The sequence below is a fragment of the Daucus carota genome, chromosome 2 (assembly GCF_001625215.2).
Source record: "Daucus carota subsp. sativus chromosome 2, DH1 v3.0, whole genome shotgun sequence".
Lineage (NCBI taxonomy): Eukaryota > Viridiplantae > Streptophyta > Magnoliopsida > Apiales > Apiaceae > Daucus > Daucus carota.
The window spans coordinates 53,952,378-53,970,736 of NC_030382.2; the positions used below are offsets into that span (position 1 = coordinate 53,952,378).

General features: G+C 33.4%; 3 protein-coding genes across 3 annotated transcripts; 2 read left to right on the forward strand and 1 right to left on the reverse strand.

Moving 5' to 3' along the window:
• Positions 1 to 2,302: 2,302 nt before the first annotated feature.
• LOC108206825 (protein IQ-DOMAIN 9) lies at positions 2,303 to 4,917 on the reverse strand. Its single transcript, XM_017377240.2, has 6 exons — positions 4,709 to 4,917; positions 4,153 to 4,255; positions 3,891 to 4,043; positions 3,467 to 3,694; positions 3,052 to 3,165; positions 2,303 to 2,965 (listed from the first exon to the last, which is right to left on the reverse strand). Exons 2-6 carry the CDS (start codon positions 4,225 to 4,227, stop codon positions 2,654 to 2,656), a joined length of 882 nt encoding a protein of 293 aa, XP_017232729.1. The 5' UTR covers positions 4,228 to 4,255; positions 4,709 to 4,917; the 3' UTR covers positions 2,303 to 2,653.
• A 4,871-nt stretch (positions 4,918 to 9,788) lies between these two features.
• On the forward strand, positions 9,789 to 13,411 carry LOC108207782 (glutamate receptor 3.2-like). Its single transcript, XM_017378211.2, has 5 exons — positions 9,789 to 10,046; positions 10,332 to 11,662; positions 11,749 to 12,052; positions 12,175 to 12,584; positions 12,784 to 13,411. Exons 1-5 carry the CDS (start codon positions 9,839 to 9,841, stop codon positions 13,039 to 13,041), a joined length of 2,511 nt encoding a protein of 836 aa, XP_017233700.2. The 5' UTR covers positions 9,789 to 9,838; the 3' UTR covers positions 13,042 to 13,411.
• A 997-nt stretch (positions 13,412 to 14,408) lies between these two features.
• On the forward strand, positions 14,409 to 18,320 carry LOC108208461 (glutamate receptor 2.7-like). Its single transcript, XM_017378989.2, has 5 exons — positions 14,409 to 14,788; positions 15,289 to 16,586; positions 16,678 to 16,987; positions 17,168 to 17,580; positions 17,742 to 18,320. Exons 1-5 carry the CDS (start codon positions 14,443 to 14,445, stop codon positions 18,090 to 18,092), a joined length of 2,718 nt encoding a protein of 905 aa, XP_017234478.2. The 5' UTR covers positions 14,409 to 14,442; the 3' UTR covers positions 18,093 to 18,320.
• Positions 18,321 to 18,359: the final 39 nt, after the last annotated feature.

The window sequence follows — 18,359 nt, forward strand, 5'->3', positions numbered from 1 at the left end:
TTTAAAAGTCAATAATGACCTCTCTATATATAAAAATATGTATTTTGATATTGCAGTCAATGGACTGGCTTGATGTATAATGTAGGAATTAAGTATCTATGGGGCTATGTTTGGCTACGAAAGTTAAGCCTTAATGTTTATTTGTTTTTATAAAAATGTATATTTTATAATTTTTTGGATATATCATATATAATTATGATTTAATAATAAATAAATAAATATTTAGTGTTGTAAAAAGCGGGAATCAGAAAATCAACGATTAATCAGAATGATTATTAGGATCATTATTCAGAATTAATTTAATATTATATATGTAAAAATAATATATATATATATATATATACTCCCTCCGTCCCATTTTAACTGCTTTTTTAGAAAGAAGCACACAAACCAATTTTTACATTTATTGAGATGTTTATTTGAATACTTTTACATAGGTACCCCTGATAAAGTCAAACTAAACTACTATTTGTATAGCATGGAAAATATAAGTTACATTAATGAGGGGTAAAATAGAAATTCACCTACCAAATAGTGCATGAAAACAAGAAAAAGTCACATATTTTGGAACAACAATTCATTTCTAAAAAGGCTATTAAAATGGGACAGAGGGAGTATATATATAATCATTTTTAAAATTTTAAATTTTCCCCAAAATTTTTGTAAATTTTTAATATTCTACCTGATTTTCGACCCTATTAATCCAATTTTTGATCAATTAGTCATCGATTTAACCGAATTTTAATATATTTTTTGTATTTATATTTTTAATAAATATCATAAAAGTGAGGACATGTGTATATACAGACATCAACATACTATGATTTAAAATACAAATAAATATAAAAAAAGATAAATAACGAGATATAACATATATTGAAGAAAGTGATTTAAAGCAACCCGTGCTTTGCACGGGTTAAGAAGCTAGTTTTATTAAAATCAAGACGCGTGACTGATTAATTATCAAAAGGAGTTTAAGGCCTCATTTGTTAACATCTGAATGACACCAATCTGAACCATACCTCTTGTTCACACCGTTTGTTAAATTAACACAACTGGACGACACAAAAAAATTCTGGACCACAGAAAAAATTTGTCGTCAGTTGGATGGTCCAAGGGATGATTATGCAGTATACTGATGTTTTTTTTAGTAGAATACTGATGCTTTTTACTACTCCTTCGAGAGTTCTATATTAAAAACTATCAACTACCCACTCTTATTTTTTATTAATTAAAAATAAAAATTAAGAGGTACGTATAACAAATTAATTTAAAAACAAGGAGACTAGTTAAAATGTTTAATTAAATGAAAAAGTAAAAGTTTATTAACATTCTAATAAATTTTAATATGTTAGTCGTATTTACAGTGTAATATACTATTAAAAAAATCATACCGCTAATCAAATTTTAAAAATCGATTTGGTCAAATATTTTTTAAGAATTAATCAAAGATATATTTCGAAATATATTTTGTTGTGTGAAAAAAAATAATATTCATATGTATCTTTTTTTTCCATACCATTATTTATTACCTAAAATTAGGTTTAAAAATTAAAAACAATTATTATATTAGAATATAGGAATAAACATACAAGATATTATTATATATATTCATTTTAAATGAATTCATGAATAGTGTATCATTATAATATAAATGTAAAATAAACAAGCATTTCATTCAGAAACTAAAAAATTTAGTTATCAAATGATACCAGGATCCAAATTATCAATCATCCAGAAAATTAACTGTTCAAAATTTACCGTTCAGATTTAACAAATGACCCCTAATCTTTTGATTAACCCCTTTATAATCGATCCAAAAAAAAAAAAACCTTTATAAAATCATAAAAATTATGTTTTTTACTCGTATAAAAAAGTTGTAAGTGATATTTATAATACCCATTTAATTTGTTCATTGTTTTTGGCTGGGCCGTTTGTATAAAAGAATTAATAGTTAACTTCTTTAATATATCCAATAAATTGATTGTTCTCAATTTTGAAATATGACATTACGAATCGAATCATTTTAGAATATAATTCTAATATTTTATTATTAAATTAATAATATTTACAAATAATAAATATTAAATATTAAAAAAATTGTCTATGCATATAAATTAATAATTATTTAATAAAATCACCTAGCTTCTCCATCGACTAATAAATAATTTTTATAAGTCATGTAACGGAAGAATGATCTTTCACTGTAGACTTCTCTGGTTTATGATCATTAGGTGTTTTCCCAATGTTCGAATACGTGAAGGGTGAAAGATGAACCACGGTCAATTTTCTGAAATGTGCGTCTGCAGAATTTAAATACTTTCATAAAATTTACAATATACAGCATAGGAGAAAAAATAAAAGCAATCGAATAAAACATGCATACATCCAGGAAATTTGACATAGTACGAAATATGCAAGAGCATGGCATGCCCGGGATAAATGTATACAATAACTTTGTCCCAGAATTTTTTAATTTTTTTGTGAAAAATGGAGCTATTGTTCTGAAATGCAGTTTCCAAACAAATTTTATGCACACAAACGAAAGCAATCAAATCTCAATAAGGTTACTCTATAAGAAAGCAATCAAACCAGAAATCTCAAACAGTTACTCTATCTTTCTTGTTCTCCTGTTGATACCACAGGCATGCAGTTATGATGCTGTCTGTTCTTTATTAGAGGTCGCCTCTTGGTCAGTTGCTCCATAAGACAACTTCCTGCCTTTTATAGTTCCCTTGCCATTAGGTGAAATGGACTTAACTGAAGGCATTAGTTTCATCGTTGGCGATTTCTGAATTTTACCATTCTTGCTTGATTGCCTGTTCAGTGCTTTTTTAGGACTTGGTTGAACAAGGGCTCTGCTTTCCCATGGTCGAGCTGCAATCCAGCGTTCTGTCAAGCTCCAACCCCATATAGCTTTGCCAATTTCAGAATTATTTGAATCAGAATTTGAAGTGGCCCTCCACTGCAACCATATGGCGTCTATATACTTAGTCCTTCCACTACCGGTGATTTAAAAAATGATGAAACTGATTGATTATGACGGCTTACCTGATGAGAGAAAGCATAAGCCATTGTTCGCTCACGCTTGACTGATGCTGCTTCCCTTAAATGAATCTTTCCAAGTGATTCCTCCATTGTTTCAGTCCCCCCACTCCATTCCACCTGCATGAATCAATTCATGCATATCTACTGAGAATGGTACTAAGCGGGATACATCCATAAGAATACACAAACTACAAGGGCATCGAGTTCTGTTATGTCAGATACATTGAATTGGATATATAATCTAGTTTCACATGAGAGCATGGTAGATGATCGCTAACAGTGTATAGCCACACGAACATACTTGGATGTCAAAACAAGTTGGCTGGTAGAATCAGCATTTACACATATGAGGTGTGATCTAGAAGTTTTCCAGGTAAGATGAGCAAAACTGGCTACACAGGTACAGAGTTGGACTTACCTCTAGGCCATGAAGCTTTGAGTCGAGCTTTAGTTGACTTTCCATTTTCTTCTGCCTGATTCGAGCTTCAGTTGCCATACTTACTCTACGTGCTCTAATTTCAGATTGTATCCTACTCCATGTGTGAAGGTGTCCCAGTGTAATTGAAGCTTGCTTACTTGCAGAACTTCCTAGAGTCAAGGTACGCAACCTTGCAGTCCCTTTCAAATGCCGAAGTACTTTTCTTGCCTGCCATAAGATAATGAAGTTTCTGTTGTATTAGGAACTACTCAACTACGAAATTCAAGACCAAAATCCCACAGAAGCAGTGATATTTATTTGGACATAGTGATCAATCTTTTAAAAAGCAAGCTGAAATACATAGAGATACAAAAGCAAAACCAAAACCATAACAGCAAGATGGTACTACTAGCGCTAATATCACCTTGTATGCTCGAAATGCATTTTGGATTCTGATTGCTGCTATATCCTCAACTGTTATAGCAAGGGGAACAAGATTCTTATCATTATAAGTGATCTCTTCCTGGGAAGAGATATCCTCATTCATTCCATCTATACTTTTAGGAGCCGAATGTACCTGCATTAGAGCAAAATGAAAAATAAACAAAATATAAAAACGAATCAAATATCTTATGATAGAAGAATCGGCTGGGAACAGAAGCACAAAAGTGGATATGCAGAGCTACCTTTATGAATTTTTCCTTGCTATTCTTTTCTTTCTTGGAGCTGATTATCTTCGTGAGCCAACCTCCAGCACCCATTGGCAATAAATTAATCTCTATAACTTTCCTGCACATTAATTTGTATGATGTAAGACTGCATATATCCAGGGCCGACCAGGCGACCGTCTAGGGCACTACTACACAGGGGCACCAAAAAATCTATGCATATGTAGTATATAACGATAAATTCATACATTTATATGCATTTGAATTGACTGTGTTATTAATCTTAAAACATTGTTTTTGATCATGCCAATGTATAATTTGAATTTATGTAAATTTTTCCATTATGATCACGAAAAATAGAGGCACCATTTTCAAAATTCGTCTAGCGCACCCGAATCTGTAGGCCCTGCATATATCAGAACCCTTCCTGGAACATTAAAATCTGTTGATGCCTGAGTTATGGCCTTTAGCATGGTCATTTTTAATACAAAAACAACAAAATAAATACAACAATGAAACAATACACACATTATGAAGGATTAAAAAAAAGCAAAAAATAAAGACGGTGGCATACCAGGGAAAAACACTTCTCAGCAATTATCTTGGCCTTTTCAATATAATAGATAAATCCACTTAAAATCATGAAAAAGAGAAGAAACACAACAAATGAAATGTTGAATTTGTGGTACTAGTAGAGTTAGAAGTGGAAGACAAGTTATAGTAGAAGAAGCTGAACAGGAACAAAAGGTGGGAATACAATATTGATATTCACCATGGCCCATGCACTATATTCACCTAATCACCTGCAATTTTGTAGTCTAGATGGGGTCACACTTTAGAGTCCAAACAAAAAGTATTATACAGAAACACGCTTTTTAACTCTATAAAAAGCGTAATCAAAGGCCTCAAACCACCGTACAGCTCATAGTAAACTTTGTTTTTATTCACGAAATAGTAGGCCACAACAAACAGATAATGAAAATTTTACGATTATGATGGCTCGCTTTCATGAATGGTTGTATCTACAAGACTACAACCTCAAAATTAATCATTACTACAGGCATCAATATGAGTAGAAGTTTTACATGATTGGTTATTGGTATAATAATTATTTATTGTTGCAAGATGAAACAAAAAAAAAGGAAAATTATTAGGGTTGGTAGTAACAGCCTAACAGGTTGGACTGGCGAAATTTTGTGTTAGACTAAACGGTGATTAATTGGTCAGGGGACCTATCATGTTTTTGGTTGAGTTAGAATGAATATATTTAATTTAAAAATTTAATTATTAACTTGAATTAATTAAAAATATGAAATAAAATAATTATTATAAATATATTTTTTATTATTGATTTAATTTTATATTAAATATTTATATTTAATTATTTAAAGAAAAATTAATATTAGAGACAAAGTTCATTCTCATATCGGTCTCATACCCACATATTTCTTGAATATCAAAAATATATATGTTTGGGCTTTGTAGGGTTAAAAATGGGGTAGGGAAGTGGGGAATCCACACACAACCCGCCCGTATGGGGCAGATTCGCCCCGCTAATATGGGGAATGGGGTAGTGATGGAGAATGATTTTCTGTCCCGCCAAAATATGGGGCAAATATGGTATTTGTTGAATCCCCGCGGGGTTCGCCGCACCGCCCCGCATATATTTAATATAAATAAATAATTATATTTAATATAATATAATTATTATATTTAATATTATTATTTTATAATACACAAAATTATAATTTTACAATGTATAACATGTCTCTTTGATTTCTATTATATTTAGTTTTTTGCTTTTAATATACATGTCTCGTATATTTTTATTAAATTCTGGAAAAAAAATTGCTAAATTTTAAGGTAATTATTTAAAATGTAATATTATAGCAGCGGGGCGGGGGTGGGGCGAAATTATATTAAATCCCCGGGGCGGAGATGGGGATTAAAAATAAATCCCCATGGAGAATAGAGCGGGGATGGGGCAAGAAAAATATATATGGACGGGGCTGGAAAATGAAATCCCCGCTCCATTTTTAACCTAGGGCTTTGATAAATAAGTTTCAAAACTTATTTTATTCGACCAAACACCAATGCAATGAGGAGAAGTTATGATAAAAGGACGGGTCCCGAAGAAGACGACCAGATGTGAAAAACGGATGTGTGAAGAAATTTTTTTTGAAGGTATTTCGAGATAGAAAAGAGAAAAATGATTTAATGATTTAAAAATTATGGTTCAAGAGAAAGTAACAAAATTTATGAGACATTACAGTGGATGTGTGTTGAATCACTAATCAGTATCTCAATTTCTATTCAAACATCCATATTCTAATAAATATTTATCATCCGAGATAAAAGTGGGAAAGAAATACGTTGAGAAACAACGAATGTGTAGAACTTTTAAACGATATAAAAGCAAGTTCAATGATGATGTTAAAATAGATATAGATATTGTTATAATTTGAAACCAAAAAATGGTTTTTGGTGCTAAATTAGAACTTATAGTCCAATGATAAATGCAAAATAGAACCAAACATATCCAAATAAAGTTATATTCTAATTACATAATCTTAAAATACATAATTATATTTGTCACTATTACTTTATTAATGTATTTTGTTACTTGCATGTTTACGTGGCAGTTATAGCACCATCTATACTTGAACCTATATTTAACACCAAGTATAGCATTTTGCTATTTTACATTCAAGTTTAGCATCTCATTGGAGTTGAGTTTTTTGCTTGGGTGCTATATTATAGCAATAACACCTACTTTAACACCACCGTTGGACTTGCTCTAATATTGATTTTTCATGTCTATCAATATGAAACCTAAATCAAACATATATATTATGATTCTTTACTTCATGAGTTATTCCAAAACCAAAATTTATTAATAAAAATTCTCGTCTCTGTAAAATACTCCCGCAATCGAGGGCTTCCAAATATTTAGCGTTAGTTTACGTGTATCACTAAAATTATAGAGCTCATCGCCAGTTCCGGGGTTCGTTTGATTCGAGGAGCGGTTTTGATTTGGATCAGAAAGTGTGACATGAGTTAAGGTATCAAGTCTCATATCATATGTTTGGTTAAGTGTTGGATGATTCTGTTTAATTTTAAATATTATTATGTTATTGATTAAATTATTTTGTTTTATTAGATGAAGATTATAAATATTTTTTTATTAATAATATTTGTTTGTACATATAATTTTCTTTTTGTTAATATTTTTTCGAGAAACAAAAAAAACTACATTAATAATGATATTCATACCACCATCTCATGTTCATAACTCCAACCAAACGCGAAACTTGAGTTCATAGCTATTAGCTAATTCATAATACCGCCGCCACCCCTGAATATCAACCAGCAAATAATGAAAGCGATCGGCCCTTGAAATAATTTACAAAGGGGGGCATCGGCGAGAAGCTGCTTGGTGCCTGGACTCCTGATTCTCGAAAACCTGATATTTTTTTCTTAAATTCCAGCCCACCAGACCCATAGGCCATAGTTATGCTAAATAAAAGCTATTTCTCAAAAATACTAATTATAAATTATTATTATTATTTTAAATTATTATAATAAAGTACATAATTTTAATATGATGATAAATGACATAAATAAATTTTACAAGATTCAATATATATAACCGGCACGATTTGATTATAACATGGATAAAAGTTTGGTCCAATTATATTGTTGATATTTATTAGAATTTAAGCAAATCTTGGACCCATCACAATTAATGATACTTTAATAGCTCCGCAAATGATTATTAGTATTTTAATTTTTCATAAAAATATTAAACTAAAATTTAAAAAATATAAACATCTTTTTTTAAAAAAAATAATAATCTGAAATATATCAACTTATTACAAAAATATTGAAATTTTTGACTGATTTTGTTATTACTCAATTACTCTTCTCGAAATGTCGATATAAGACCGTCAATATTCTGAAAAACTATCTTCCTTGTATTGATGTTTCCTGTACGTAACACAGGCTATGTACATTGATCATGTAACTAATTATGTACTCCATTCGTCCCCCTTATTTTGTTTACAATCGGGGATGAGCTCGTCACGCATTCTAATACTCTCATAAAATGTAGTTTGATAAATTATTTTAATTTTTTTTCTGAATAAATATTGAATGTTTATATATTTATACAAAAAAGAAAAAATTCAAAAATAAGTTATAAAATTTGTTTTTATATGCTCGTTAAAATGCGTGTCGAGCGGTTAAAAAAACTATAAATAAATGAGAGTACTCCCTCCGTCCCACCCACTAGTCTATCTACATTGTTTTCACGCATTACATTGTTTTCACGTATTTTGAGACTCTTAAAAAGTATAGTTTCATAACATTTTTTTAAATTATCTTTTTTTGAATAAAAGGTTAAACATCAAATTTTTATTCAGAAAAAAAATTTAAAAAATATTATAAAATTATATTTTATAAGATTTTCAAAATATATGTCAGAAAATAACATAAACAACTTGCTGGTTCACTGAGAATGCGCAGCACTACAGGCATGACGGCAATCAAAATGACAAGAATTATAAACTGTTTTGCCAGAGAAAGAACCAACGCACGTGCCTTGTGACCGTCAAATGAAAAAATTTAATCTCGAATTAATTTAATTTTTTTATAGTGCACCTTCATCTATGTACTTTGTGAGTTTCTTCAGCACTGATACATCGTTCCACAATGTGTGGACTTCGTGTTCGTGAAACCGGAAGGAGAATCAGTTCGCATGGAATATACAACAACAAAAATCTGAAGAGGATTGGATTTAGTAGCAAAAGGACCATCATTTGTTTAAACTCTTGCTCGCCTACAAACATATCTCAACATTTTTTCATATTTTAGTAAATAAATTATTTGTGCTTTGTTATCGTCAATCATTGTACAACTCTCTCGACTGGGATACATAGGAAGTACAAATCCCTCTTCGGATAAGTAAATAAAATTTACAACTGTCTCCACGTTCAAAAAAACTTTTCTTTGTAATCATAATATTATATATATTTTTATTTAGTTATGTTTTACAAGATACCTGCATGGCAGAATAAAACATCTTTTATAATTAAAATAAACTTTTAAGTAAATTAGTTGATATATTTATTTATTATATTAAGTAAGTATTTCTATTAAAAATGTTAAATGAGATTTTAATAATTAAGCCCGTCAAAAAATTTATAAATAAATAGACTCGATATGTATGTTTTAATAAAAAAATTCAAATATATTTAAATTATAATTTAAAAAAATATAATAAAACATGTTAAAATTAAAGAGATAAAATGTCAATTAGTCCCATAAATAAGTATGGATACTGATTAATCAATTTATCCCGTATAACTTTTATGTTTTGTGTACCAGGACCAAAATACTAATTTTGCATTCAGTGTGTACCAAATTATAGAGTTTATATTTAGTTTATTTACTAAAATAAAAGTCATTTTTATAAAAAAATATTTTAGGTACGCGTGTTCAGTGTTGAATTTTGATTAGGATGAATTGTATTCACATGACACCTATTAAAATATCTAATTAATTTATAATTTCTTTACCCAATTTCGTGCGGTACTCTTTTTCTATATAATAGAAGATGAGCTGGGTTGAATTTTTACTATCGACTTGTAGAATGGCCTCTAAGCTGAAATATATTACTCTAACAAGTCTCACTGTACTCCTCCTAATGATCATAGTAACCTTCCACAGAAGTGCTGCAAAAACAAGGTATGAAGCCATAAGAATTTCTGCAATCATAGACAGCAGTACCCGTGTTGGAAAAGAAGCTAAAGTAGCTATGGAAATAGCTGCAAGAAACTTCAACACTACGTCTGTGCACCAGAAGATCTTTCTCCAGTTCCACGATATCCGAGAAATTCCTCTCCAAGCAGCAGGTTCATCACCATTTTACTCGCCTATCTCTCTTAGTTTATACATTTTCAAGGTGCATTATACTCTGATGTATGCAATGTTTATTGCTCGCTACAACTGCAAGTGAAGTTACAATTTCAGGAGCTTTATTCGGATCATGTTGATTTGTTATAGAAATATTTTATTATTTTTGCTTGATTAATTTATAATACTAGTTTCTCTTCTCTTCTTTTTTTTTTTTCATTTATATGCTATAAGTTAAAATTACCACAATACTATTGAAGCGTGAAGATATTTTTTAAATGCAGTTGGAGGAATTTTAAGAGAAAATGAGGCGCAAGCCCTTGTTTACATGGGTTCAGAAGAGGATGGTATTCGTCAGGTAGCTGAATTTGGAAACCTTGCTCAAGTGCCAGTCATTTCATTTGCATCAGATGCCATTCCGCAACGATTTAAGTCACTTCAGTGGCCTTATTTGGTTCAGATGTCCAGCAATGTCACAGAACAAATTCAGTGTGTTGTGGCTATAATCCGCTCCTTCTACTGGCAAAAAATTATTACCATAAACGAGCTAGACAGTAATGGTGCGGATTCTGGAACTTTTGCAGTTTTATCTGAAGCACTTTTCGGTTCTGGTGTTAAAATTGAGCACCGTTTAGTTCTTCCACCATTTGCTTCTATTATGGCTGATCCACAGAGCTTTATTCAGAACGAGGTAAAGGAGTTGGCAAGGAAAAATTCAAGAGTGTTCGTAATACTTAAGTCATCCATGTCAATGGCCACTCATTTATTTAGAGAAGCACAGAGAAGTGGACTTATGGGGATTGATTCAACATGGATTGTATTGGACGACATTTCAAACCTCATTCAGTATTCAAACACATCTGTTATCTCCTATATGGAAGGTGTTTTGGGAATCAAACCATATTTCTCTGAGAAAAGCCCTGATTTTTTACACTTCAAATCCCAATTCAATGAAGATTTCCAATTAGAATATCCTGAAGTAGACAACTTAAATATTGGCATTAATGCTCTGCGAGCACACGACAGTATTACTGCAATTGCAAGGGCCCTGGTGCAATGTAGAAGTAGTAATATTAGTGACACTATATATAATCTGCTAAAGACATACTTAGCTGACCATGTCACTGGTCTAAGTACTAGTCAAATTCGTTTACATGACAAAGAGCTATCAGAATTCTCTTTGTACAGGCTTGTTAATGTTGAAAGAAACAGCCACAAAAGTATTGGATTCTGGTCACCAGAGTTTGGATTCTTTAAGGATCTTGTTGATTCCAGTCGTAGCGAAAGTATAACTGGAAGCAGCAGTATGGATGTGCTAACTGATGCAATTGGATATCCTGGAGGCATAAACAGAGTTCCAAAAGAATGGTGTATGTCTGTCTGTGGGAAGAAATTACTAATTGGAGTTCCTGGTAGAGCTTATTTTGACCAATTTGTAAAAGTAGACTGGAATAAAAGTTCTATCCTGGGGCAGCATCATATACATGGTTATTGCATTGATATTTTCTCTAAGGTGAGAAAAATTTTGGAGGAAAGTTGTTCTTGTCCATTGATCTTTGAATTTAAGCCACAGAACTGTACTTACGATGAACTGGTTGAATACGTGGCTAACGGGGTATGACAATCATCTCAATTGTTTGTTTTGATATTAAAAGACATGTTTATCTTGCTAACTACTATATTTACCAATTTCAATTGAAGACTTATGATTCGCTTGTTGGGGACTTCACCATTCTAGCAAAACGATCAGACCTCGTGGATTTCACACAACCATATGATGTCTCAGGCTTGGCGGTGATAGTTACCGTTAATGATGACAAGTCATGGATATTCTTGAGACCGTTCACTACAGAAATGTGGGCATTGTCTTTTGCTCTCTTGATCTACACGGTGCTTGTAGTTTGGCTATTAGAAAGACAAACAAATCCAGAGTTTCAAGGACCTTGGCATGATCAGCTAAGTCTTGCAGTTTGGTTTACCTTCTCCATCATATTCTTTGCTCAGAGTAAGTTTTATAAATTACAAAGTAGTATATTCATTATAGAAACAGTGCCAACTGCATTTCGCGTAGGACAGTAGAGGTAAGACTTGCGCCTTACCTAAATGAACTGTTGAACTGATATACAGGGGAAGAGGGGCGTAGCAACTACACCCGCGTGGTGGCATTTTCATGGTTTTTCGTCGTATTGGCCCTAACAACAATTTATACAGCCAGTCTATCTTCACAGTTAACTGTCACAAGGCTCAGACCGAATATAACAGATATAGATTGGCTAAGGACCACTAACGCGAAAGTTGGATGCGCTCCTGATTCATTTGTATGCAGATATTTGCAGGATGTTCTTGATTTTAAAGCTGAAAACATCATCAACGTGAGCAGTGAATATAAATATCCAGGTGAATTTGCAAGTGGCAACATTTCAGCAGCATTCATTGAACTCCCTTACGAGAAAGTTTTCCTCAATAGTCACTGCAAAGATTATACTGTGCCTAAAGACATGAAATATAAAGGAGACAGATTTGGAGGGTTAGGCTTTGTGAGTATTTTAGAACTAATCTTTACTATCATGATTTTTATTTCTTATGCCTCATATATGATGATTTATTCTAATATGCTAATACGCCTCTAATCTCTATACTTAAGAACCAAAAACCTTATATCTTAGATATGTGTATCGCTGTATCTGGTGCATGCCTTGAGGTACTTCTTGATGAACTTTTAATTATGTGTATCAGGTTTTTACCAAAGGATCTCCATTAACATTTGAAGTATCAAAAGCGATACTAATTTTATCTGAAAATGGAGTACTTAAACAATTGTATGAGAAACATTTTACTCCTTCCTCCAAGTGCAAAGCTTCGCAAACTGACCTAGAAGATCCTGGTAGCCTGAGCTGGAAAAGTTTCTGGGGTTTATACTTCTTCTCCGCTGCCATTTCCACCCTTTCTTATATTCTGTTCGCTGCTAACCGCTGCCATCAGCTCACCAAGTAAGCAAGCAACAATGCTGATCATAAAACTCAAGTCCTGGAAGAAGATAACACCAGTTTGGCTAAGAATTTAGTTATGGCAGAGCTCCACCATTCTGATGATAACATTCAAAGAACTAGAGTGTTATAAACTCCAGGTATGATTGATGAATCAACATTTACATGGATGGACCAATACTTTGAAAACGCAAGGCGCATTAGGAATTGTCATAGACTAAAACATGGATCACTGGGAACTGTTATGAAATTTAATTTTAAATGGTAAAATTTTTTTTTTGTCAGTTCTTGTAAACTGTGAACATATTTTGTTCATTTTTATTCACAAATTATGAAGTAAATTTATACGTTTATAATACTTGTGGACAGTGTTGGCGGTCTGGCCACAATGCTTGGTAAATTCTATACTAGATAAAATTTATGCAGTTTCAGAATAAAGAATTGGCAAACAAAAACACAACTTGAAACCAGAAATTTTCATGAATTGTGAGGATGTGACAAGCACAAAATAATTGCATTTCTTCTGGTCTTTTTTCTCCTAAATAAAGTTGTAAAGTACCAATCAAGACAACTTGAAGTAACCAAATTTTATTTTGCTTACTAATTTCAGACACCTGTGAAAATGTATATGAAGGGAGATCTTTCTTACTTTTGTCCTGGCTATTAAGAATCTTCTTGTGCATTTTCAGGACCAGCAACTTTTAGAAGACTAACTTGTAATCCAAGTCATTTTATAATTTGTATGGACCACGATTTTCCAATGTCTCCATCTGTTGACAATGGTAGTTCTCCAATTATAGTACTAACTTCATATGTAACTTCATGTCATTCTTTGACTAGTCTTCTTCGTAGATTTTTTGGATACTAGTTAATAATAGCAGGTATTGTCGATACTGCAGTTAGGAATTTGAGGTTGCAATTTCCCAAGAAAGTAAGTGCTGAAATGACATAGATTTCCTTTCAAGTCACTTTCAGGATCCCATGCTATAGACAAACTTACAAGAGTGACATACCTTTCAGTGTATCTAAACAAGTTTACTTTTTTTATTTTTTTGACTTGGTGAAACTGGGAATCTTCATCTAACCAAAGAAACAGAGAAAACTCAGCACATGTGTGCTCGGAATGAATATAGTATGTGTTGTAAATTGGCTCAGAATTTAACTGAATGCATTGCTTCTGCACACGTGTAGTCGGAATAATTATATATGTGTTGATTTCTTAGATGATATAGGAAATTGCATATGAGCATGCAAGCAAGTTGAACAGACAAAAGTGTTCATACTGATATGGACATCTTAGTTTTTCTGGTACAGAGTTGTGACCCTGTTATCTTCCTGTCAAACTAGAAAAGATGATGCAATTTCGTGTCTAAATCTATCAAATCTCCAAGTAGATTCTTATAAACACATGGATATAAATTCAAAGTTCTTTTCAAAAAATATAGCAACTCCAATGGAGCCAGACATGAGTTTCTTGATTGGTACTTTCTCTGGACCTCTTAAGTTAGGCTCTATTTTCTTCCCATCAGTTGTCACTATTTTCCTTTTACTTCTTTCTGATACCAGCATCATCATATCAGCTCATAGTGAAATAAGTATTGGGTCGATTATTAATGTTAAGACTCGTGTTGGCAAAGAAATTGTGGTAGCCATGAAAGTAGCCGCTCATAACTTCAATAACAGCTCAATGCATCAAACATTGTACCTCCATTTTCGGGACTCTAGTGGTAATCCCCTCCAAGCAGCTTATACTGGTTTGTTTTTTCACATCTCAGACTCTTTAGAATTATAATGTGATAATGAATTTACAGTTGACATATAAATGAGAAAATATTACATGTTTCATCATTGTAAATTCCTTGTCAGGAGAAGTGTAATTACATGGAAATCCAAAAGGTCCCTAATTAAGAAATTTTTTTAGGATACGGTCAGTAACAAAGTTAAATACTCAAGCACGCATGCCTCCACTGAGGCGACAATCAACCTCTAATTTCTAGCATGAGAGGGGAATCTGCTAGGCTAGGCCCTTCCATAGTTCCATATCCTAATAATAGTAAAAACTGGTTGTGACAGTAGAAACGAGAAAAGTGATGAATTCTTACATGCATGTTTTTTATTCATGAAGTTCAGATTTTTATACTGTATTATGCATAATGAAATAAGTTGGAATGCATTCTGATGTTTTACTTACTTCGCAATCATAGTTTATTATTCATTCTGCCAACGTTGATGGTAATTTGAATTCTTGATACAGCGGAAGAACTTTTAAAAGAGAATGTTCAAGCAATTATTGGCATGGAAACATGGGAGCAGGCAGCTTTAGTTGCTGATGTTGCAAATAAAGCTGAAGTGCCGGTAGTTTCATTTTCATCAGCAGCCATTAAGAAACCCTTTGCATCGCTGCTCTGGCCTTTCTTGTTACAGATGAACACAAATATCAATGAGCAGATCAGATGCATTGCAGCGATTGTTCACTCCTTCAACTGGCACAGGGTCATTCCAATCTACGAAGCTGATGTGTATGGTGGCGATTCAGGAATATATGCTGCACTAACAGAGGCACTTCAAAGATTTGGTGTAGATATTGAATACCATTTGGTCCTTCCTCCGTCCTCTTTGCTGTCTGATGAAAGCAAATTTATCCAAGAAGAGGTAGCAAAGTTACTAAGCAAACAGTCCAGGGTATTTATTGTTCTCCAGGCATCAGTATCAATGGCGATTGGTTTGTTTAAAGAAGCAAAAGAAGTGGGACTGGTAGGGAAAGATTCAGTATGGATAATGACTGAAGGCATCACAAGTCTCCTTGATTCTTTTGATACATCTGTCATCTCTTCCATGGAAGGTGCTCTGGGTATTAAGACGTACATTTCTGAAGACAATAGTCCTTTTGTGCAATTTAGGCACCAATTTAGAAAATTATTCAGATCAGAGTACCCCGAGGAAGACTACTCTGATGTGGGAATATATGCCCTGCGGGCACATGATAGCATTGTTTTCCTTACAAGGGCAATAAACAGATTAAGAAGCAGCAATAACACATCAAAGGCACTGCTTGAAACCATTTTAAAAAGTAAATTCAGTGGTTTAAGTGGTGATTTCCATTTTAACAGTGGAGAGTTGTCACAAGATTCCGTGTTTAGAATTGTAAATGTTGTTGGTAGAAGGTACAAAGAGCTAGGGTTTTGGTCAAAAAAGTTTGGTTTCTCAAGCAGCCTTGTTCACAAAGAAAGTACTGATAAATCTATTGGTAGCAGCATGGAAGTTTTGGCTAATTTAATATATTGGCCTGGGAATCTGAAGAGAACTCCCAAAGGATGGTGCATGCCTACCGAGGCAAAGCCAATGAAATTTGCTGTTCCAGGAGAAACTTCATTTAAGAAGTTTGTGAAAGTCCAGTGGAGTGAAAGTTCAAAGGAGATAAACTATTCTGGTTTCTGCATTGATGTTTTCTTCGAGGTGCTAAAGATTTTGGAAGAAAGTTATTCACCACCTTATGAATTTGTACCTTACAATGGCACATATGATAATCTGGTTGATCATGTTGCTGACAAGGTAACTACTGCATCACTAATATGTGTGTGTTAAATACTCCCTGCGTCCCGGTCACTAATTCCCTGTCTGTGTATTGCATATATGATTGAAGACATTTGACGCTGTCATAGGTGATGTGACGATACTAGCAAATCGATCAAAATATGTAGAATTCACACAACCGTTTGCAGAGTCAGGGTTGACTATGATAGTACCAGTGAAGCCTCAAGCGGACAAGGCGTGGATGTTTTTGAAGCCTTTCAGCAAGGGCATGTGGGGAATGACAGCGGCTATATTAGTTTACACTGTTCTGATAGTCTGGTTGTTAGAGCGTCGATCAAATCCAGAATTTGATGGCCCGTGGCATTATCAGCTCAGCACGGCCCTGTGGTTCACCTCATCCTCGCTTTTCTTTGCTCAAAGTAAGTTTCCTCACATTTCTGGCATTTACAATTGTCTTAAAACAGCCTTTGCTGAACCAGAAAAGTATGTTCAAAATCACTCAGATTAACCATATGTCATCTTGTTAGACTAAGCACCATATAAATATGTGTGGCTTGAGTTCTGCAATCAGTAGTTTAACAAGATAGAAAAACTTGTAGGGGAACAGATCTACAATAATCATGCCCGTGTTGCAGTCTCGGTGTGGCTTTTTGTTGTTTTAGCGTTGTCCTCGAGTTACACTGCAACTTTATCATCAATGCTTACTGCCCCAAGGCTTGAGGCGAACGTCACAGATATTGGTTGGCTAAAGAAGAACAATGCTATAGTCGGCTGTGATGGCTCTTCTTTTGTTAAAAGATACCTGGAAAATGTGCTTGGTTTCAATCCAGTGAATATTAGGAATATATCCAGCGAATACAACTACCCTGAAGAATTTGAGAGTGGGAGAATCACTGCAGCTTTTCTTGAAGTCCCTTATGAAAAGGCTTTTCTCAACCACCATTGCCAAGGATACACAGTTGCTGGAAGCTCTGGCCGATATGGAGGGGACCGATTTGGAGGACTTGGCTTTGTAAGTAGTCGAACTTTTAACAATCTTTTGTTACAGAGCGACCTTTACATCTGTCATCTGGTATCTTGTTTCTTGTTACCAAGAGAAGAGAGTATCCAGTAGACTAAATGGTTAAAGTCTTTCGACGTCTTTCTGATGAAATCATGATGCTCTTAATGCAGGTTTTCCAGAAAGGCTCTCCGATTGCAGCTGACGCCTCCCAGGCCATCCTGACATTGTTGGAGAATGGTAGGCTTAAACAGCTAGAAATCGAGTGGTTCGCTCCCACCTCCGATTGTTTGACCACACAATCTCATGAAAAAACTGAGAGCTTGACTTGGCACAGTTTCTGGGGCCTTTATCTGCTTTCAGTGGGCACTTCCAGCCTCTGTTATTTGGTATTTGTTTCACATCAGTTATATGAACACCTCCATGAGGCATATAGAAACTTACGGACCAAGATTGTTAATATGACATTGCTTTTTATGATAGCCCTCGAGAAAACATTAAGCTTACAAAATCCATGGGTTTAATACTTGAATGCCCTCTGGATTGTGGATTGCAAGCGGTGTTCACCAATCTGCCCTGGTGTAAAAAGGTTTATGATGGCCATTTCTGGGTATAGATTGGCATCAACATGTCTGTAGATTATATCTATGTGAATATTAATATATATTGTACGCTTGTAAATATTGCTACTCTGTTGTACAGATTAATTCACAGTTATAATTTTATCTATCAAGTATATCATTATTTTACCTATGATGGTGATAATGCCAGAAGCCTCAGAACTGGTAGAA

What these genes read in the sequence shown, in the direction of transcription:
- LOC108208461 (XM_017378989.2), top strand. Translation starts at nt 14,443, where the DNA reads ATGGATATAAATTCAAAGTTCTTTTCAAAAAATATAGCAACTCCAATG. An exon ending in CCTCCAAGCAGCTTATACTG is followed by an intron (nt 14,789 to 15,288) that starts GTTTGTTTTTTC and finishes TTCTTGATACAG; the next exon opens with CGGAAGAACTTTTAAAAGAG. An exon ending in GATTTGGAGGACTTGGCTTT is followed by an intron (nt 17,581 to 17,741) that starts GTAAGTAGTCGA and finishes CTCTTAATGCAG; the next exon opens with GTTTTCCAGAAAGGCTCTCC.
- LOC108207782 (XM_017378211.2), top strand. Translation starts at nt 9,839, where the DNA reads ATGATCATAGTAACCTTCCACAGAAGTGCTGCAAAAACAAGGTATGAA. An exon ending in TTGAATACGTGGCTAACGGG is followed by an intron (nt 11,663 to 11,748) that starts GTATGACAATCA and finishes TTTCAATTGAAG; the next exon opens with ACTTATGATTCGCTTGTTGG. An exon ending in CATCATATTCTTTGCTCAGA is followed by an intron (nt 12,053 to 12,174) that starts GTAAGTTTTATA and finishes ACTGATATACAG; the next exon opens with GGGAAGAGGGGCGTAGCAAC.
- LOC108206825 (XM_017377240.2), bottom strand. Translation starts at nt 4,227, where the DNA reads ATGGGTGCTGGAGGTTGGCTCACGAAGATAATCAGCTCCAAGAAAGAA. An exon ending in GCAAGGAAAAATTCATAAAG is followed by an intron (nt 4,044 to 4,152) that starts GTAGCTCTGCAT and finishes GCTCTAATGCAG; the next exon opens with GTACATTCGGCTCCTAAAAG. An exon ending in CTTATGCTTTCTCTCATCAG is followed by an intron (nt 2,966 to 3,051) that starts GTAAGCCGTCAT and finishes ATATGGTTGCAG; the next exon opens with TGGAGGGCCACTTCAAATTC.